The sequence below is a fragment of the Polypterus senegalus genome, chromosome 10, assembly GCF_016835505.1.
Source record: "Polypterus senegalus isolate Bchr_013 chromosome 10, ASM1683550v1, whole genome shotgun sequence".
Lineage (NCBI taxonomy): Eukaryota > Metazoa > Chordata > Cladistia > Polypteriformes > Polypteridae > Polypterus > Polypterus senegalus.
Window position 1 is genome coordinate 165,265,845 of NC_053163.1, and position 22,114 is coordinate 165,287,958.

Sequence of the window (22,114 nt, forward strand, 5' to 3'; positions counted from 1 at the left end):
CAGGGAAGGTTTCAGAGCTGTAGCCAAGCCTATGTTGAGCACAAGAGGCAGTCGCATCATTAATAAGCCATCGGCAATTCAATGAAGATTAGAAAAGTTGTGATTGTGGTTGTTTGTGAAAAGGGTGTACTAGAGATAAGAAGCAGTGCTGCAGTTGGTATTCATTCACTTAACTCTTCACTGTGCTCATTTTGGAAACCACGCAGCCACAAGTAAGGATCTGTGACCAGTGAGTTGGTGTCAAGCGTGGCAGAGCCACGTTTGACCATCTTAACTGCACTCCAATCCTTAATGGGATGATTCACCCTTGTTGTTTGTGGGTGTAAACTCTAGTTTCCTTAGTAATGCCCAAAATACTTGTTGTGTAGGAGTAAACGGAGAACAAATTACCCTTTGCTGCCCAGAAGCACTCATCATGCATGTGTTTTTCACCATCGTTTTCGGTCTAACCTGCTGCCAGTATGAGCATCAGTGGAGTTTTCACAACAAGCACACGTAAGTTTGAAGGATTTTAAAAATAGAATCTTAAAATTGTCAGGGTAGGCCGTTGGTAATACTTGTGCAGTAAAACAAATGAAGTTGAGTAGAGGACGAGGAGAGTGAAAGAGGGATAGCTGGAGAACATCCTCTCCTAGTTTTATGAGTTTTTATAATGAATGTTTTCAAGAAAAGCTGCCCTCCCAGTTTAAGTGGTATTCGATTTGTAACCTTGCTTGACTGCCGGCTTTGAAGAGCACCATAACATTGGACACGACTGATGGACATGTCCTAGTGTTGCATGGTCTAGTGAGTTGTGCTTACATGATTACCATGAGAGGTCCTAGAGCTGTGTCATTAACCAGCAGTATCTTGACTCTTCTCTCTTTGGGATTACTGTACTTGGAAAGAAAGAGACATGTTACGTCGCAGCTGTTTGTAAAGTAAAAAGTGAGCAGTCAAGCAAAATGACCCCTTTTATTGGCTAACTAAAAAGATTACAATATGCAAGCTTTCGAGGCAACACATAGTAATGTAATGATTCTCAGGCCCCTTCTTCAGGCAAGATGTAATCATTACATTATTACATGTTGCCTGGAAAGCTTGCATATTGTAATCTTTTTAGTTAGCCAATAAAAGGGGTCATTTTGCTTGACTTCTCACTACATTCACAATGGCTAACACGGTACAACACCCTAGTACTAAAGTGAAAAGCAAAGGCAGCCCCCCGTCCCCCTCACCCCCATTTGTACTAGTTGTATGCCTAAGAAATTTGGATTTGAAATGAAAATTTTGAATACAAGTCATATGTACTGTACCAAGATGTATTATTTTATATTTGAGTATATATGCATTCATTCATCCATCCATTCTAAACCTGTCTATCCAAAAGAGGCTCATGGAGACACTGGAGCATATTCTAGCAAGTATCGAGCGCAAGGTTAAGAATGAAACCTGCACAGAGTGAACACACAAGCGCACACATCAGGGGACAATTTTGCTTCACCAGTCCACCGAACCTGCATGTCTTTGGATGTGGGAGGAAATACACCCCGGAGAACACAGGAAGAACATGCAGACTCCATGCAGGGAGCACCTAGGACTTGAACTCCAGTCTCTTTGTTGTGAGGGAGCAGTGCTACCATTGTTTTGAAATAATACCACTTTATTTCATCCCCGGTGTTTCAGGAGAGGTAAAACGGTATACAGTACCCAGAAATGCACACACCTTTTCCATTTCTTGGTTATGACGAAGTTCTTGTTAGCTGGGTACTGGTTCAGCTTACTTAACCCCACCTAATAAGTTTGTGGCATCTGGTTGTATCTGAACAGAAGTTCCATTCTGTTAACCTCCAAAGCCATCCTGCTGCTGCGATCAAGAGTTGCAGTGTTAGTAAAGACAAGCAAGGCAGTTAGAGTGGCAGCCATGCTGCATATGCCTAATATGATGTGTTTTAAAGACAGTGCAGTGGATTTTGTTTCTTCGGTTGTTCCTCATTTTCTCCGCGCTTTACTCTGCACTGCTGCAGATTCATTTTTGCTTCATCTTTCGCAAAGACTTTGTTTTAAAACTCTGTAGGTATTTTTAGGAAGTAACCTTGTGTATAAAATGTACTTTATAAATTGTATAAAAACATGTCTCTTGTTGTTTGCCCTTTCTTGAGAGCCCTGAGGCTGCAACTTAAGTTTTGATTGGCAAAATTCACCAAAGTGTTTTTCACAGTGAAGTTGTTTGGTTTACCGGTAACCCTGAATAATTACCATGCAGCCAGCTTAGACAAATAGGTTTTTGTTTTTTTTTTTTTTTTTCCTAGCACCCCATGATGCTTTGCAAGAATGTGACATCACAAAGCTGTAGCAGCCATGTTGGATGGGGATGTTCCTACCCGATATGCGCCAGCTTCATAATTTGTGTCACACATGCACGGAACCTTCCTACTTGTGCACCATAAATGTATTCCACCTTCCCCAGTATAATGCTGACTGACCTGCTTTTCACATGCGAGAACAATTTACGGCATATAAACACGTGTGTAATTTCACAACTCCAGCCAGATTTGCACCCTGCATACATTAAAAACTTGTGGTATTTTCATTTGAGGGGTACTTTAGCTTTCCATAAGAATATTATGAAAATACTTCTGCGTAGATTCATTGTAAGTTGTGTCCTCGCTGCTGGATTAGGCATGTTCTGCTTTTCGCTATGTAGCACAGATCGGGTAGTGGCAGAGACAGACGCCCTGAGTGTTTAACACTGATCCCTTGCATCACAGGCCCTGTGGGTAGTGATAGGCACTTGGGAGATGCAGAAAGAGAGAGAGATAAAGGACTCTAATATTATTTTATCTCAGGGAGGCACAGTGGTGCAGTGGTTAGCACTGCTGCCTCACAACTCGGGTCACATTTTTGGTCACAATAATTGGCCCAACCGAATTGGCAGATGTTCCCCTAGCCCTTGTGGACACTTCAAAGACCACTGCATCTTTGTAACGCACATAAGACTAGTTCAGCGTCTCCTTCCCCATTGACTTCAATGCATTTCGCTAAGTTCACCAAAATTCCTAAACATTTAAACATTTTCAACAAACTCCAGCAGAAACCAATTCAGTGGTGGTTTGCTCCTCACTAATGATTAGGCAGAGTCTGTTGCTGTTTTATCAGGTGGACTGTACTGCTGTGGAAAAAATGAAAGGTGCGCCAGAGAGGAAATATGTTTTGAATGCAGAGGAAGTGTTTCCTCTCAGGTAAGATGGTGGGGGGGCTTTACCTGCATTAGTGTTTTTATATGACAAAGCCCTTGAACTACTAATAGCTCTAACCTTCTGTGTTTTCAAAGACTACACTATAAAGAAAGAGGGAAATATCCATTCATATTTGAGCAGCATTCCTCCTGAAAGATGGGTCCAGTACAGTTTACAGTTTGGCAAACTTTATAAAGAGATTTACATTTGAATATTAAATACCCAGGCAGACCAGGCACCATGCTCAAGTGTACAAATGTAGCGATCTTGACTGTGCAATTCACATCTCTGCCAGTTAATCCCCAGGTAGCCTGCAGTAACAGTCTGATACCTGGAGGTCTGTTTTCAGGAGACATGAGGTTTCAGGATCAAGGCCTTCATGTTGAAGTGTAGATCGCTTGGGACATTGGTGTATAAAAATGTGATGCAGCGTGGTTTGACTTGAAAGTTTTTTTTTTTTTAATTTAAAGTAAAGCTCTCCCAGTACTGAACATTGGATTAGGCTGAACCATTCAGCTTCCCACAAGTTCTGCATCTCCTGTTACGCTATCCCATGAGGTCCGATCTGTATTTTCTTGTGTCACTGTTTCAAAGGATTTTTATTTATCATTTCACAGTGCAAAGACTTGCAGGTTCGGTTAATTACATTGCTAAAGGTGCCCTGTGTGTGCGTGATTTCACCTTAATATGGACTTGACACCCTGTCTAGGAATCATTTTTGTCGTGAGCCCACTGTTTGCTGGAACAGGCTTCAGGTTCCCGGTTTCTTGTGACCCTGCTCAGGATCAGCAAGTCTGGAAAATAGGTGGATTGATGGATTTTTTTTTTGTGTTGATGGTTATCTTTATTTGTGTTTCATATATAAAGACGTAGGTGTGAAAGTAGCCACTACAGCATATAGAAGTCAGGTGGGGAACTTTAATTTTTGCTGCAAAAAGAATTGTCTGCAAACATAACATCAGCAAAACTAAGGAACTGCTAATTGACTTTTGCCACACCAAAGATTCTTAACCATAGATGATTTATTTTTTTCTATCTTAGGAGACTGTTCTGTTAATAAGAGTAGTGACATCCTTCACATACTGTATTTTATGAGTCTTTGATGGCCAGGGTGATTTTTCTATGCCGTGGTGAGCTGTGCTGAAGTGTAACCTCACTTGAAGAGATGCCCACCGAATCAACAGGCTAATTAGAAGGGCAACCTCAGTTGTAGGACATCCTCTGGATCCTCTGGAGCTCATAGCGAAGGAGGAAATGAAAACTGAACTGTATCATTATGAACAGTGCTGCCCATCATCTCTGTGACACACTAACACTGAGAACCTTCAGCCAATGAATCATTCAGCAGAAGTGTGTCAGCAAATGCAGCTGGGGCTCCTTGATACCGATAGCAATATGCCTGCATGATGTCTCACTGGGAATGTAACTTCCAAGTCAGATATTTTCTTTCTTTCTAGTCATCTATTTACTTACTAGCCATGCAGGTAATAGGTAGGGAGTATACGCTGATAGCGGTTTGCCACAACTGCCCTATGATGAGCAGTGGAATGGTGTGACTTTTTTTTTTTTTAATATTTATAGTGGCTGATATGCCAGTACTGCCACCAATCCCCATACTACAAGAAATGATGTCTATAATTAAGTTTTATTGGAAAAATTTCATGAGGTAAAAAAATAAAAACTTTTTCCTAAATATCTTCTTCAGATACTGTGTATTGCAGATTGTTACAAAGTTTTACACTAAGGCAATATTAATTATACTAACTGTATTGTGTTATAAGTTTCTCTTTTATTTTTATTATTATTTTAGTTTAGGCTTCTTGCAAAAATCTTTTTAACAAAAAAAATGAAGACAACAAACAGAATGAGGTCAAGGTCCCTTGCCATTTGATCTAGACTGTCCCTACTACTGTTTATGCACTACTGTTCTAGCGCCCGTTATTGTAACGGGCTTAATGTCTAGTGTTAAAATATTTCAGATCTCTTGCACAATGTGTATCTTAAGCATCTTTCTCTGGTATCCATGTGTGCCTGAATCTCGGCTAACCGGCACTCCTGTCGAGATTGATATTGTAAAGTCAGCTTCTAAGACTCTCATTATTTTTGAGGTGTCTTTCTCCTCTCCTGTCTGTCTGGTTTTATACATCCCATCCATGAAGGTGACTCTCTGTGTCCCTCCTATGTCCCTCCTCCTCCTCATGTGTCTAACACTGGCACTTCCTCTTTTGATCACGTCACCAAAGCCAAAATGACCAATTAGATTGCTGTGCGGGAGTGGGCACACATAAACATTAGTGTTTTATTATATAGTGGATTGAACCTCCGTAAAAAGCCAGGTTTCCCCCTGGGGACAAATAAAGCTCATTCAAGCTGTCTGTCTGTGTTTTTATGTAGTGCTTTTTAATAACTATCAATCTGTATCTTATGTAGTGCCTTTCGTATATCTATCATTATATATTGTTCATATACAACCAAGAACTTGGAAAGGTCCCCTCATAAGCATTTGACGGCATTCTATTTGTAACGGATCCCGCTTGTGTTCTATTTCACAAAATATGATTGAAAATGTTACAAGGAACTTAGTGCAGTTGGAAAATACCTACGAATAGTATTTATGAGCCTGTATCAGAATCATCCTGATCATCGGTTATCATGCTGTGGTGTCTTGCTACGCCTTACCGGATAAGTGCCACACCAAGAGGATGCACTGTCGTTTGTCGGGGCAGGAATGAGATCGCAAGGGTCAAGCCAAGTTGGCATCAAGAGTTTAAAGAGGAAGTGCAGGTTGTTTCTGAAAACAGGTTTCAAAGGCCTTGGTATATCCCACCTTTTAAGTATTTGGTGGCCACAAATTTATTTATATATAAAGGGGACTGGGCGGTCTCTTGGTCTGGAACCCCTACAGATTTTATTTTTTTCTCCAGCTTTTGGAGTTGTTTTTGTTTTTTCTGTCCACCCTGGCCATCGGACCTTACTCTTATTCTATGTTAATTAATGTTGACTTATGTTTATTTTTTATTGTGTCTTCTATTTTTCTATTCATTTTGTAAAGCACTTTGAGCTACATTTTTTTTGTATGAATATGTGCTATATAAATAAATGTTGATTGATTGATTGATTGATATATTTTATACCCTGGCCTGACGTGCAGCATCAGTTGATCAGACTCTAAAGCGAAACTTGGCATGCCGCGGTGGAGATTTAAGTGACGGGCGTGGCCTTCAACGCTGTGGCCAATCGGAATGTGGTAACTGCTTACGTCGTGGCTCCTTGACAAATGAAACACGGTGGTGTGTGTGAGCGCACAAGACCCTCGCCATTCTGTGTTTTTGTTCTTATTTCTTTTGGGGAGGGAGTTTGTTTTCCGTTTGTCGCCCGACAAGCTGAGGAAGCGGAAAGCAAAAGTTTCGTCAGGTCTGTGATGTTGGACAAGGCGAAACATGTCGCGAAGGGCTTTGCGGCCTGTGAGTAGCATGCGTTTGTGATGAATGGGGAGACATTGAGAGGCGGAGCGCGTATGAGGGAGAAGCCGCACCGGCTTATGCTTGGGTGTTTTTCATGTTTGTGCTTGTAGCAGCAGTGGAGCCTTGGGCACGGTTCATACCGCCGGCTTGGAAGCGGCTTACGCGGACAGGCACTAACTGAAGTAGAAATGCGTATTACTGGGTTGTGGGTAATGTTTAATTGTATGCGTTTTCAAACTGAAAGATTGCACGAAGACTTTTAAAAATGAGTAGGCTGTTTTTTGTATGTAGATTTATCTATAAATACCTATATACGGACTCTGAACACCTTGACTTTGTCCACCCCGTTTGCCCCAGGGATGAATTCAGATGTGCAGCTGGCATTGGAAAAGGCCGGGTAATCAAGGCATTAAGTACAATACACAGAGCAGCGCTAAAATGCTCTTTGAAATGTGAATAGTAAAATGCAGGAGTTTCTCAGACGAGTTCTAACCTACTTAATGCAGTTCGGTCAGTCAGTCACATGGTGTGGTTACTCATGCGTTCCAGTTTCGAGTCACCAACTCACCAAACCATCCCGACTGTGTGAGATGCGACCATAAAGCCTGGGGACACACGGAGTGGTCGTGCAAACCTCACAGTGTACGCGGTAGGATTAAACTGGAGCTGCGAGGCTAGTGATGGTACCAAACACTGCGCTATATAAAACATGGCCTTGTTAGGACAATACGTCTAGTAAATCAATTAATTACCTGACTAAATATCAGTGTCCTTGAATGTGAGCTACTCGGGCCCAGAATCAAGACCACTTAAAAATAATACAAGTAATATCTAGAAAAATAGCATTTTTAAAAAGGAGTGTAAACGTTAAGATGTGGAATGAAAAACAAAATAACCTTAATCTGAAGATTTGCAAAAAGTTGCCATTTTTTATATTTTAATAATTGCAGTTATGTTTATAGGTATTGGTAAAATTATATTTATATCTGTCCAGAGCAACTGAAGTTTATTTTTGTGTGTATTAGTTCCTAAACAAGAATGCTGTTTAGTGAAAAACAAAGTAATTAAATAAAAACAGACTGAATTTTACTTGTCAGATACTATTTACACTTGGAATACAATATGTAGTGAATTGCTTAGTTGATAAACTCCAATGGCCGTGCATCTGATCTAAGAAAAATATATCAAAGGGCAGCAACAACAATACATAGCTTTATGAATACCATTACAAATCATTAATGAATTTATATGTGATAAATAATAACTGAAAATATAACTTCAACAACTTACTGTAGACGTTAACAATAGGACATCATGTAGTGGACAAGATGATTTCCCAGGTAGTAAAAAAATCAGGATCTTCAGATCCCCAATATTCTAGTTTTGCTTAGTTAGATTATTACCCATATTACAAAAATCCATAGTTTTGTAGTTTGAATAATTGATGGATTTGTTATTGATGTTGTGTTTCATAGTTTAGCTGCGTGTTATTATTTCCAGATCTCTGGAATATGATTTTTTTTCTTCCATTTTGTATATATGTTTTTTTGCTCTTTATGAAATTGTGTTTTCATTGTAATCATTAAACATTTTATATATGGATACTTGAAACTGTCAAAAACTCAATGAATAGCCAAAAAAGGAAACAAATATATTTTGTTTTGTTAAATGAACAAAAAGATTGTGTGCTGAAATGAATCAAACAGAAACAACAGAAAACACTCGTGAACAAATACAATATCAAAGGCTTCACTGCACTCTGTACATGTGACAATAATAACCATATAACCCTATAAACGTATTCAAACTGACATGGGATTTCCCCTTAGCACCTACAATTAGTTGTAGTGAGAATCGCACAAGCAAGTATCTTAATCAGCTCAGCTGAAGAAAATATTCTGTGTTTAGGGCAGTTGGCACCATTATTAGTTTCCTGGCTAGTTCTGTTTAAGTATTTGAAAGTATTGTTTACCTATATTATGTTCTTTTTATGCAATCAGAAATACCAATAACGCTTTTCTGAATTCTACATTCCCCAAAAAAATTACTACTCATTACATATCTCATTGAAAACTCATTGATGTGTATTCACAAATAATTTACACCTGTTTTAAAATGTAAAATGTATATTGAATGTTGAAATGTGTAGTATGTTTAAATGGACAGTTTAGCTTTGCTTTATGACACAAGAATAGCAAGTGTGCTGTATAATTGTGTTGCTTTCCAGCAAACCAGATATATTTTGCGGGACTACTAATATTAACTGGTTTATTTAAATGGTCATAGGAAACTCTAGGGCCTTTTTTTCCTGCACTAGCAATTGATGACAATTTTATTTGAGAAACTGAAGAACAATTGGGGAAGTTTTTGATTTTAAGAGTCTCTAATATTGACTTTCCAATGTGTTTTAAAATGATGCTGTTAAGTGCCTTAGGAGATTCAAGATATAAATCAATTTCCACTACTAATTTATAGGACATGCATATCTTTAGAACATGGGAGGGAAAAATGGAGTACCTAGCAAAAGGGTAATGCAGATAAAGGGCAGATCATGCAAACGTGACCCAATCAGTTGTGTACTCATTCGCATCTTAAATTAGAATATGATAAAAAAAAAAAAATAAAAAAAAATTTGAAAATCTTCTGTCAGCTTTGTTTAATACCTGAGCACGGCATTTTTTGTCGATCTCTTTATACTGCCTCATCTTGTAAAATAATTTTAAAGCAGTCCATAATCATCGCAGTACAATAGTGGATTCAATTGTTCAATTTGTGGAACTTGTAAAACCTGGCAGTGCTCCTGAAACCTTCCTTGAATTGGATTAAGCGTGTTTGATAATGTATGACTGGACTGGCGTTGACATCATTAAAAGCCTTTTTGGGCAGCGGTTGTTGCTCTTTTGTATACAAAATTTTCAGAGGCCTATTGTGTGTGAGAGGCAGAGTATGACACATAATGAGAAGCAAGTGCTTCTCTTTTAATCATAACGCTTGCAAAGAATACACAATTCTCCAACGCACAAAGTGTAAAGCAGACCTTGAGGTCATCATGTCAGCCGTAGCTTAATATTGGAGATCTAAGCTCTGGCCAGCTGTTCAGAGAGCCACCACTTCCACAGCAGCTCCCTGAAACACGTGATTGGGCAGATTAACCATTTCTTACATGACAGTAATATAAAATGTCTGTGTTTGAAAGTGACTTGCAATTACTTGACAGCTATCTGAAAAAGATACCTGAAGTATTTTATATAGCAACATTTAGCTTCTATATAAATGACTAGAACTTTGCACATTTTTTTTTTTCAGTTAACTTGGCAGTACTCAAACTGTAATGCACATTCAGGTGTATTTGAAGTACGGATATGAATGTCACAGTCTCACTGTGTACCCAAGCTGTGGAAAGTCTTTATATATTTCATGCCTCTCTCTGACATTAAAAAGTATGTGTGTGTCATCGGGTAACATCGCTTATGAACAATGTACTGTACTTATCGTGGTTTCAATGCGCCCCTGAAATAAACATTCAGTGCATCTTGCAGAGGTGGTGGTGGTGTTTTCATTTCATTTGGTACTTCCTGGTCCAAATGAATCTTGGGTATTGTAGCAAACACGATGATGCGAAACTCACAGTCTGATTAGTCATTCAGAAAAGATTTAATAGATTGAATTGCACTTAATCACAAAAGTATGAATATGGTGTGTGCAACTTATTTTACTAAATCTTTTTTTTTTGTCTTCATTTTATCCACATTTTGTGGAGTGCTTTGAGTAATAATTTCTGGATTGGGTATGTTTTTTACTTCAATTTTTATTATTGACATTATACTTAGCCTATATACAGAGTGGCGAAATTTTCAGTTGACGTTCAGTGCACAGATAAACACATTACAAACTATATTTAATGATGAAATGTATTGTACAGGATATGCAATTAATGATGATAATCAGTATTCATTCAATATTCATTTTATGTTTTGAAGAAAATATCATGAAGTTGTTGTTCATTTCTCCGTACACATTCTGACACCCTCTTGTGGAAATTCTGCATTGCTAGACATAACATGTTAAGAGGAATGGCAGAGATTTCCTCTTCAATCCTTCTTTTTAGTTCAGCAATGGTTGCAGGATGTGTGCGGTACACTTGGCTTTTAAGATGTCCCCAAAGAAAAAAAAAAATCACAAACAGTAAGATCTGGGTATCTTGGAGACCATGGAATTCCACCATTGCGTGAAATGATGCGCCTTCCAAACAATCGTCGAATAGCTGCTGTCGATTGTTGGACAGTATGCGAAGTGGCAACACCTGGGTACTTCTTTTTTTAAGGCTGAACCCATTACTTTGAAATTACGCACCCATGTTGTTTTTCGCATAAGCAGAGGGGACACAATTATAACGTCCTAACTGGTAATGACGCCGAAATTGCCTTTGTGCAGCAGTCACCCTATCACCATTCTTATAAAAGGCTTTCACAGCGAATGCTCGCTCAATGCCCACCACTCCACTGCTCCATTATAACTAATGGCAAGGTCACATCGGTCCCAAACAACTGCCAATGCCCCAGGGTCGCCAGCACCTAGTTTCAAAATTTCGTGTTTTCCTGCACCACCCTGTATTTAAAAATATCTGTGTGTGTGTGTATTTTTCAAATATATCATTTTTAAAGGTTTCATTAAGACATTGTCATTTTATGACATGTACTGGCCACTATTAAGATGAAAATAAACAATATTTGATGGATCCTTTAAATCTGAAGCCATTTTTTTTTAATCTTACAAACAGAACTCTGTCTTGATACCATAGGAAACAATAAGCACATAATCAATTTAAAAGCTGTATTAGTCTCCTTCATCTTTTAGTTGCTGTGATGTCTATCAAAGATTAACACACAGCCGTGCTCTTAAAATGCATAGTCTGACCGGGGCTTACTACTTTGTAGATTGTCTTGTTTTTGTGTCATTTAATATGCCATTTAGGTATAGAATGAACGAGCGCAGTTCAGGGCTCTTAAAAATCTTCACAGTACAGGGAAGGACTCCTGCCTCTAGCGACCTTGTACTAAAGAGGAATACGCAGAAACCGAATGGATGTGCTTGTGACCTGTGGGTGATTCACTTTTTTTTTTTCACTTTTTAATTTAGCCGCGTTTTTGTACTTTATATATCTGGAGCTTTAGCAGTTGTTTTGTCAATGTTACAGTATATACATGTCTTCTTCAGAGTTTAAATAATTCTGTAGTAGATGTAGTATCGCAGGGAAGATTTATTTGATAGAATGTTTAGATAGGTTCATGTTTCCAGTGTTATGAGTGAAAGCTTTAATATATCCAGGTTCCTTAAAGGCTTTCTTTTAATTTATCACATATTTTGAGGCTTTGGATGGTTTTATGTTCCACATTCTCATTACATCACTTTTTGGCTAATAAATCCATATTTTAATAATTAGGCATATCTTGCTATTAATATGGTTTTAAAAAATTAATCATTGCAAAAAAGGAGAAAGTAAAACTATCCATTAAATTCCCTTGTATGTGTTCTGCAGTGGTAGCTTCAGGTTTGTGAGGTTTTTTTAATCAATTGTGTCTTGTCTCATGCAGAAAATTCCACTGTGAAGAGAAATTTGTAGACTGCATTGAAATGTTGCAGCCTCAGCAACAAAAAACATTTAGGGTTGAAGTGTTTGTATGTAACAGAAGTACTTTATTTGACATCAGGGCCTACCCCACCATATTGTCTTGTGTCGCTGTATGAAATTAGATGACATGCATGGAGAATTTAAAAGTGCTAACACTAAAAGCACGTCATTTGAGGTGTTCAGGTGCTCTGAAGTGTTATCTTTGTTTTGCTTAAAACGTCCCATTAGGGGTTGGCCATTTGATTGTCATTGCCATGTATCCCTGTCTGCAGAATCCTTTGCTATCAGATCCAGGACTTTCATATCTCTCGCTTTCCCAGTCTCTCTGTCTAAGCCTCTGCCCTCCTCTTGATGATCTTCCATTCACCAATACCGGCCAGGCTTTTCCCAATAGGCCCTTCTCTTTACTGCATACAACATGCTCAAGCCACCTTTTGGACTTGCTCATTTGCTTTTCTTTCTCGTAAAGCGGCCCCCAGGAGCACTGTCGCCATATGCAGTTCTGACCAGCAGCTCTTCAAAATCTTTCTGATGGCCAAGGTTCACACTTGTGCAGGAACACATCGGACTATACTGTCTTACACAGCTGACACTTAAGTTTTCTTGTCGGTTCTTGATCTCATCCTGCTGTAACTTTCACACCATTTGCCTCAAACCCTAAGCCCAGGTATTTGAAGTGGTTCACTTGTTTTAACTTTTTTTTTTTTTTGTGGGCTCCTCTTATTCTTTCATTACTTCCTTTACTACACACCATAACATCTGTCTTTCTAGCTTTTACTCTTAATCCTTTGTGTTTCATGGCTTTTCTGAAATTACACCACCTCCTCCTCTGAAGTCCATCTTTCTCTTATAGCACTACCCATTATGCTCTCGGAAAATAAAGGATAAAAATCATGCTTTGTTGGTGGCACTTTGAAATGGTCAGTAAACTTTGATGTTGTATTCCGTCCGTTCTAGAGAACATCGTGCCTCACTGCGGAGAAAAAAAAATTGTTGCACATTATTTACAATCATACTGGTTTTGTATAATTTAGTGAGATTGAAGCCTCACGTAGTGTTTGATCTATTTATTTATTTTTTTAACTCCTCAAACTATATTGTGTACTAGTTATGTTGTTGTTCTTGTGTTCTGACATAGATTCTGTATGAAAGTGATCTGATATTATAGTAATTTGTCATGCGTTCCCATTATATAAAAGGAACTGAAAGTGTAAGTACAGGTTTTTTTTTTTTTTTTAAAATGTATTATTTAATTTCAAAGTTTATTAGTGTCATTTTCTTCCGAGAGCTCTACTGTCAGGATCCACCAAAAACTTTATCTTACATTTTACTGTCTGCAGTTTTTAGCCATTGATATCATGGCAGGTTGAAAGCTGAAGTATGTGTACAAATAATGAGATAAATATTCTTTACAAGCCAGTTTAGCCAGCTAAATTTTTTTTATTAAATTCCGAATGTGTTTAAAAATTGTACAACAAAGAAAGGTGTGTAGCCAAGTAAAACATTGTAAGGCTGTTAGGGATGAGATGCCTCATCGGATAAGTGCTCACTTTTAGCGAGTTGTTTATTTTTTCATCTAATTTTACATTAAGTCTATATGTATGTGTTTGATGTCCAAGCTGAAATTTTTCAGGTTTTTAACAACTTTTTTTATTTATTTTTATTATTTGCCTTTTGATGTGCTTATTTTATCCACCTATTCTAGCGCTCTGTTGCTTCCTGTGTCACTTTCCAGATTGTACACTGGCTAATATCTGCACCCCTTCAGCAGCTTGTCCAAAAATACTGAGGCTGTCCCCTTCTGGAGAACTGTGTTGCATTGTTACACCCAATTTCCATCGGCTGGTGTGTGAATAAACAGCTGTGTGTTTTGTGTCTCAGATAATCTGAACTAAGAGCAGAAACTTGTGGTTGACTGGGAAACCCCACCACTAGAATTTACCTTTGTGTCCTTCCTAGTAAAGATGCCGCTGCAAAACTGTTTTTGTGTTGAGACTGAAAAGGGAGATTTGAGTGGCTGGTTACTGGCTCCCGCTTTTCGGTTCCTGTATGTTCTCTTGATAGCTACTTTTACTTCAATTTCTGTGATAACCTAATGGTCTAGATCCCCAAACTAGAGTTCACATTATTTGAAATACATTTTGTTTGCTACTGGTGGTGGTAGCATTTCTGAAATTGGATGCATTTCACAGTTTGTGCTTGTTTCTATCAATTAATTAGAGATCAGCAGTGCTCTATGATTGCTTGTTTCTTGTTTAGTTTTATCTTTAGCTGGGACAGTATTTTTGAAATGGCTACTGAGACATGTAAGTGGCCCTCTGGGAGAAGTGAGGATCATGGGTGTGGTTTGCTGTGGATTGTTTACTGCACTCTGAGTCGTAATTTACTGATAGTGTTTCTAGTTATGTATATAAAAATAATGACACCATCCTGTAACAAAGCCCTGATGTCAGCATTCTTTTTGTTTTCCTAGGAGGCGGAGACAGGATTGGTTCCCAGCGTTCAAGACTTTGACAAGAAGCTTGCAGAAGCAGATGCTTATCTGCAGATACTGATTGACCAATTAAAAGTACGCTCCTGATGTGGGAAGGGAACATTGGTATTAGGCTGATGGTGTACAGAAGAAGAAGAAGAACAACATATTGTATTTTCTATAGCACATTTTCATACAAACAATGTGGCTCAAAGTGCTTTACATGACGAAGAAAGAGAAAAAGACAAAATAAATCATTAAAATTAGGGAACACTAATTAATATAGAATAAAAGTAAGGTCCGATGGCCAGGGAGGACAGAAAAAACAAAACAAAACAAAAAAAAAACTCCAGACGGCTGGAACAAAAAATTAAAATCTGCAGGGGTTCCAGGCCACGAGACCACCCAGCCCCCTCTAGGTGTTCTACCTAACATAAATGACCTCAATGAGTCCTCATTGTATTCAGGGTTCTCATGGAAGAATTTGATGATGACGGTCATGTGGACTTCTGTCCTTTCAATCCATCAATGAAGGGACATCACGGTGCTTTGATCAGGTGGTGGTGGTGGTGCAGGTCGCTACCCACAGAAAACCAGAAAAGGAACAGAAGAGAAAGTAGTGCTTAGTATGGATTTTGAAGCCACCACGAATAGTAGTGATAATTAATTGAATATGCAGAGGACCAGGATTAAACTTAAATGAAGTTTTGAGAAAGCCATGTTAAAGTAATGTGTTTTCAGCAGTGTTTTCAAGTGCTCCACTGTATTAGGTTAATTAATTAAGGTAAATAATCAGCAGGTGGTCTTTCATTTTACCCAACTTAATGACATTTACATCAAGTAGCAGTGCTGCAGTTACATTCACAAAAATATTTTTTGTTAGGTAGGCTTAGGTAATGAGTCTTAGGACTTTTAATGTAAACCTGAGATATGATTTACATTTCGACACAATCTCAAACTGATTGACTAAAACACTAGTATAAATGCTGCATTTCCAGATGGATGGATGGTGTTGGGGTTGTGCGTTTTAAAGGGAGAGGCAGAGTGCAATTGAAATATATAACCATTATGGCTTTCCAGACTCTGAACTTCCTTGCCTCTGCCTAAGGGAGAGAAGTTGTTCTTTTTGTTCTGATGTAAAAAGTACTTTGTGTCCTTTCACTTGCTTGGTTTTTGTGTAGTCAATAACCATCGAGGGCTGTTTTTCTTTCTCAACACTTTACATTTGGACTATTTTTAGTTTAGTACAAGATCCACTAGTAATGATTTACACTGAGTTTGCACAGAGATCTGGTTCTAATGAAGATGCTTTCGTAAAGTGATCTGGAAATGATTGTGGGCCTGCTTAATCTGACAGTTTAGAAGTCAAGGAATATTACTAAAACAGAAGGGCAGCACTGAGAGTGACCATTTGATACTATGCTTGGCCTACTCTCTAGCTTGAAGAAGATTTGTCCATGTGTCATTACAAGCTCAATCTGTATATGCTAGATAAAGCTTCATTTGCTGTCTCTTCAGAATCTTCATCGATAGAGATAAATAAACATTTCCCATGTACCCCAAACCCAGTCTTTGCATCTTTGTGAACAAAATATAATTAATTTTATATGTATGCAATGTTTTCTTTCTACTTGGGCATTGCTGTGAGTCTCCTTGAGTGTAATAATAAGCACCTTCACTACCACTGACCATTTTTATTACTCTCCTCTGTAGATATTTGATGAAAAAATCAGAAGCTGCAAAGATGATGAACAGAGGCGGGTGAGTCTCCACACACTGCAATGATTGTTGCTGACTGCAGATCGATTACCTTGTCTGCAAACAAGTAGCATGTTGGTGTGTCAGTTATGGGCCTCCTTAGTGGATGAAATGTTTTGAGTCCTGAAAAGTAGTATGAGGTCTCTTAACAGCTGGGGAAGACGTTGGTTGGGCACACACAAAGTTTTACCGGCTATACTGACGTTATAAAAAAAGTCATGTTTTTTTTTTGTTAATGGCTGGCACATTATATTGTCACACATGCTAAATGTTACCTTATGCCTTTTCAGATATAGTTATTAGCTGATCAGAAGATGAATTGTAGAGTGGATTAGACTCGACTGCATTTTTGTTGTTTGTGTTTAAACAGTGGCTTGTCAGCTTTGTATGTATTTTTGTCATTTGTTTTCTTGCAGTGCTTCTACATTGTTTAAAGTTTCTTTGTTTGTTTTTCCCCTTTTTTAAGTTACTTATGTGAGGAAATCCTTACAAATTTCTGTGGAAAAATAGTGCCTGTCTGTTTATTGTTCTGACCACACCTAACACTTACCGGTGTAACACCTAGGCTGAAAGAATAGAATTGCATCTGCAGGAGCGCTCTGCTAGTCTGCTGTGGTATTAGTCTTCAGGACAACATAGAAGCCTTAGTAACAGATTGATGTCAGATGACATTTTTGTTTGTATTTTTTAAGCATTTGATTCCAGCCGTGCCACATGCTTTGGCAAATCCTATAAGCTTGTGCAAAGATGTCACCGGCTGGCAAGCTGAGCTTTAGGCAATTCCCAGCTGATCACAGTGGCCAGACGGATGTAGAATTTGAGTTGTGCGCTAGTAAGCTTACTGCATGTGTAATTTGTTCCCCCTTTTTTTTTCAGAAAATTGAAAACTTAAAAGAGACTACAAGTGTAAGTATCTCAACACCTTGTAGCACTGGTGGGCTTTTCAGCATAAGTGATTTTCTTTTTAATATGATTTGCTTTGTTTTTCAGAGCATGGTCGAGTCAATCAAACATTGTATTGTGCTGCTGCAGATTGCCAAGGTAATCGATTACTTTATCAGTACCACATGTTCCTTTTTAAGTCATTTAATATATCCTTTATAAAGTTTTTATGCCAGCAGCTTAGAGGGTGTTTTTCTTTTTTTTTGTCTCCAGATAAATCTGATGATTTAGTGGTTTACATTAGATACACTTCATGCTTGAATGAATGAATACGAGCGGTAAAGACTGCAGCTGTTCTCTCCTTCTGTAAACAAGCTGTTCAAGCTGCCGTAGTCTTTCACCTGACTCCTAAATCATTTCAGTTTTCTCCCTCTCATATCTCGGGATAAACGCGAATGGCAAAACGTGAGCACGGATGCTCACGTTAACACCATCGAAGTTTTTACTGAAATCTGAGAAGATGTCAATTCTGTGTATCAGGGTGTGAGTTGCTAGTTTTGAGTATACATTTCACCAGAGTAGGTAAAATTTAAATGGGAAGGATCAGGTCATCCCCATTGACTGCAAGAAGCTTAAAACCTTTAATTTCTGTGGCCCAGTTCTTCAGGTATTGCCTTGGGGAACTAATCAGGCCTACATTTGGCAAAAACAAAGCATTGTTCTCAAGGAGATGGGTCAAGTCAAGGCTCTCGGTAACTGCCTTTTCTTGCAAATTAAAGTATCAGATTCCACTGTGGAGAACACCAACCATTTTTACGCTGATGCTAACTAGTGGAAAAGGTGGAGAAAAAAAACTTTACACTGGGGTTAAATAAATTAGGAGTGCAGGAGCAAACTGTATGGTAGCATGTTGTTTAGCTCTTCTGCCTGCTTAAGGCCACTGCAGTTCACTGTTCATGATTGCATTGTTTCTTCTGTCCTAATGCTTTGGTTTTCTTCCCATACCCTTTAAACCTTCTTTGTGTGAATGAGTGCAGATATGTGCCCAGTGCCCCATGTGGTGGACTGATATGTCAAGGGTTAGTACTTGCCTTATACCCAGTGTTAACTGGGAGAGGTGGCAAGTGAATGGATGTGCTGTTTGTTGAATGTATGATGTATGTTTATATGTAGTGTTTTAGAAGGTATTTTTGCCAGTTTTGAAGCATTTTTTTTTTTTTTAAGTGATTATTAAGTTACTTTTAAAGATGAAAGACATCCGCAGAAAATTGATTTAGTTTTGGAAACTAGGGTTACTGCATTAGTAGATAGGGTTACATGGTATACAGGTACTGGAAAAGTACAGAAAAACCTAAATTATAAAATTGGATTTTAGTACCAGAAGTAAACATTAGCTTTCCCCTTAAAACACCACCACCCCCCCATTCCCTTTCCCTTGACTCGTTTCCGTAGATTTCATGAAACAAAAGTACACACTTGATGTTATCGAAACTTCATGGTGGACCCAGTCCAAACTTAATGTTTAGGTACAATCAGGAGATTAACGGGGAACCCATCCTTTATTGGTTATGCTTGAGTGAGACTTCACAGCTCCATCAGGGTAGCGTTTGTAGTGCAGGGTGATGGTGAACCAGGGAGGCAAGTAATTGTGTTTTATGTCAGGGTGATTCGAGTAAGATGAGGATTTTGGAGTTATCAGTTATCTGCTTTGAAACCGTTTTGGTACCAGTACTGAGGTCTGAAAGCTGGTATCAGAACCAAAGTCAAAATTTTACTATCGATCCAACATTATGATGCATTGTATAAACTAAGCAACTGTTTAGGTTGTAGGTCTGCCTGCTTTGGATGTGTTTATTGCCAGGCAAGAAAACTTTCTCTTGGTTCACTATTAGCTCTTTCACACCATTATTCCTTGGTGTTCTGTTTTCCTTTGGAGTTTGGACCCTTCGTTCAGTTATCATTTTATTAATTCGTGATTCACTAATGGAAAATGTGGAAGTGGTACAGCCTATCCCAGCAACATTATGAACAAAGAAGCAGTGATCCCTGGGTAGTGACACTAGTTTGTCATATGCCACTCCTCAATGAACACACCCATAGTCATTATGACCAAATTGTGTTGTTTTTAATTGTCCTAAAAATACATATGGGATATGGGAGAATACTAGAGCAGCTGTTGAAAATACATGCAGACGCAAGGAGGAGGCTACTAGAAAATTATACATCCATAGGGCTGAAGGGCTGCACTGCTGCCCCCAGTGCCCCTGAATTTTTCCTACTGTAGCTGTGATCATCTGCAGATGATGCTTTAACAGAATTTATGTGTATTTTTCCTTAATGCTGCTTGTACCTAAATTAGTAAGATCTCTATCTCTATCCCTAGTCTTGCTGAAATCTGCAGTTCTTCCTCTAATGTGCAGTCTGTGTTTAGTTGTATTGTGTTCAAAGTCTAATTTAGATTTAGTTTACCATCACTTGAAATTTTACTTTATTGCATGGCTGATTATGCACTGGTGGATGTATTAGATATTGCGGAAAAGGATGTACAAAACCTGTTTGGGATGAAGAATGTAGCTGTCGGGAAAGCAAACCTTCTTTTAGATGACCTCTCTAAGATGTGCCAGTGTTTCTACTTTGGGACAGCCATACTGTGATATCACTATTGAGTTTGCACTCTCTGGCTCTTAAATTCTGTTTGCGAACATGCTGCCCTTTGCTATTTCTCTCTTTAGACTGAGGGGAGAGAAGCTGTGGTCTTGGGTACCTAACAGTGCAATTGTCAAGTGCAAGATAAGTTTATCACAAAACTGATTGCATATAACCAGTTAAAAGTAAAAGGTTTTGTGTTTTAGTTTCTAACTGTGAGTCAGTATGCTCTCCAAACAAGGCACTTCACCTTTTTAATAAATGTTATCTGACTTATTATCAAACCAAATAATTACATCAAACGTGTACCTACTTTTATTAGAATGGCCACACGTCACTATGCCACTTGACTTGAAAGGTGCACCATGAATTGTTCATAATTACACTCATGGCTGACTTTGAGGTACATGATTTTGAACCTGAGACCTTGTTTACAGAATACTAAAAATAACAAGGCTGAAGGAAGGGCAGATTGTCCCTGTCATAGTAGCTTCTCAAAATAAAAATTGGAGTTTGGGTAAAGTATAACTTTGGAACAGTTAATCTTTTAAGGAAATATGCAAGCTTTGTGGTCTCTTCTGAACTGGGGTTGGGGGATCTTGCAGTTCATGTCCTTGTTGATTTTGTAATGTACAGAATATGGAACGTGCTGACTAGAGTGGCACAGTGGTTAGGGCTGCTGTTTTAACAGATTGGATGTCCTGGATTAGAATTCCACACCTGGTCACTGTCTGTGAGGACTCTGCACATTTGTCCAGTGTCTGCATTGTTGTTGTTGGCGTTTCCAAATAGGCGTGTGCACGAATGAGCCTCGTCATGGACTGGCACCATATTGAGGGTTGTTGACTCTCTTTTGTCCAGTACCTCCTGGAATAGGCACTTGCTGTGCATGCTTTGTGTTTCATTATGCTTTAAATATTTTTGTATAATTTTGATTGGAAGATCTTATAAGTTAATCAAGATTATGATTGCCTTTTTTAAGTTTTAGCTTGAACCCATGATTTGAATTATTTGGGAGGAATAAACATTTTACAAAAAAGAAGAGGCCCTTTGGTCTTCGTGGGTAGCTGATTTGTTGTATTATCTTGTGCAGATGCTGTGTTTTTGGTTTTTGTTTAAAGTCATCAGAGTCTTTTTTTATACTGTAGTTCCAGATTTTTGCACCACGTTTTATCAATCCGAACAGTATTTTATTTATTTTTTTAATATTCACTTCCCTTTTTGTATATGAGGTTTATACTTAAGCTGAAAAAAACTCTGCAGGGTCGTCTTTGTCACCTTTGAGTTTTTTGAAGATCTGGGTCTCACTTGCACTTCCTAGTTCAAAATGGTGAAGTAAATTTCCTTTTAAGAGCGTAGGACTTGGCTGTTTAACTCATAAATCCTAAAGTCACTATTCTATAAAGCATTTCATTATAGCATCTTCTAATTTGTGTTTACCCTTTGGCTGCAGTCATTCTCCTCTTAGCTGTACTCGGGTGTCAGTAATTTTTCCTCTTGTGTATGTTTATGGAGTGGAGTTTCTCTTCCACAGAATTCATGCTTTTGTTTTTTGGTGTGGAATTCCAAGAAATCACCTCTGCGTAGACACATTTTTCTTCTTGGGGGTTTCAAAGTTGGATTTACATTCTTGTTGTAAAAAAATTTGTTTGTGAACTTATTTTTTTTTTGTGTGCTTTTACTTCTCAAGTACAATGAGCTTGGTTTAAAAAGGGTACAGGTTACATAATGCTGCTAAACCCTTTTTCATTTTGGAGGATCTCCAGATCATTCCATGACTTTTGAACAGAGTTGGCAAAAACATGCTAAAATAAATCCTGCTCAGATTTTGGTTTTGTGACGTTTCAGAATTAGATACTACAGCCAAATTTTTACAAATAAAGAAGAAAACTTGAATTTCCCATCCTAATGAGTCTAGATTTTAACTTAAAATCTTTTCTTTTCAAATATTTTAAGGATCAAAGTAAAGAACAGAAGCACGAGAATGGACTTCTAGTAAGTTTAATATTCTTATCTAAACTTAGTCTCTCCTCTGTTGTCT

At 38.2% G+C, this 22,114-nt stretch overlaps 1 protein-coding gene across 1 annotated transcript in view; it reads left to right on the top strand.

Annotated features, from left to right (window-relative positions):
* The window catches only part of LOC120538295 (oxysterol-binding protein-related protein 9-like), a 75,363-nt gene that overhangs the window by 52,628 nt on the left and 621 nt on the right, over positions 1-22,114 (top strand). The window contains exons 5-9 of the mRNA XM_039767758.1: positions 14,788-14,883; positions 16,501-16,548; positions 17,422-17,451; positions 17,536-17,586; positions 22,030-22,110. Of these exons, the coding sequence (XP_039623692.1) occupies positions 14,788-14,883; positions 16,501-16,548; positions 17,422-17,451; positions 17,536-17,586; positions 22,030-22,110 (306 nt within the window). The remainder of the gene's footprint in view (positions 1-14,787; positions 14,884-16,500; positions 16,549-17,421; positions 17,452-17,535; positions 17,587-22,029; positions 22,111-22,114) is intronic.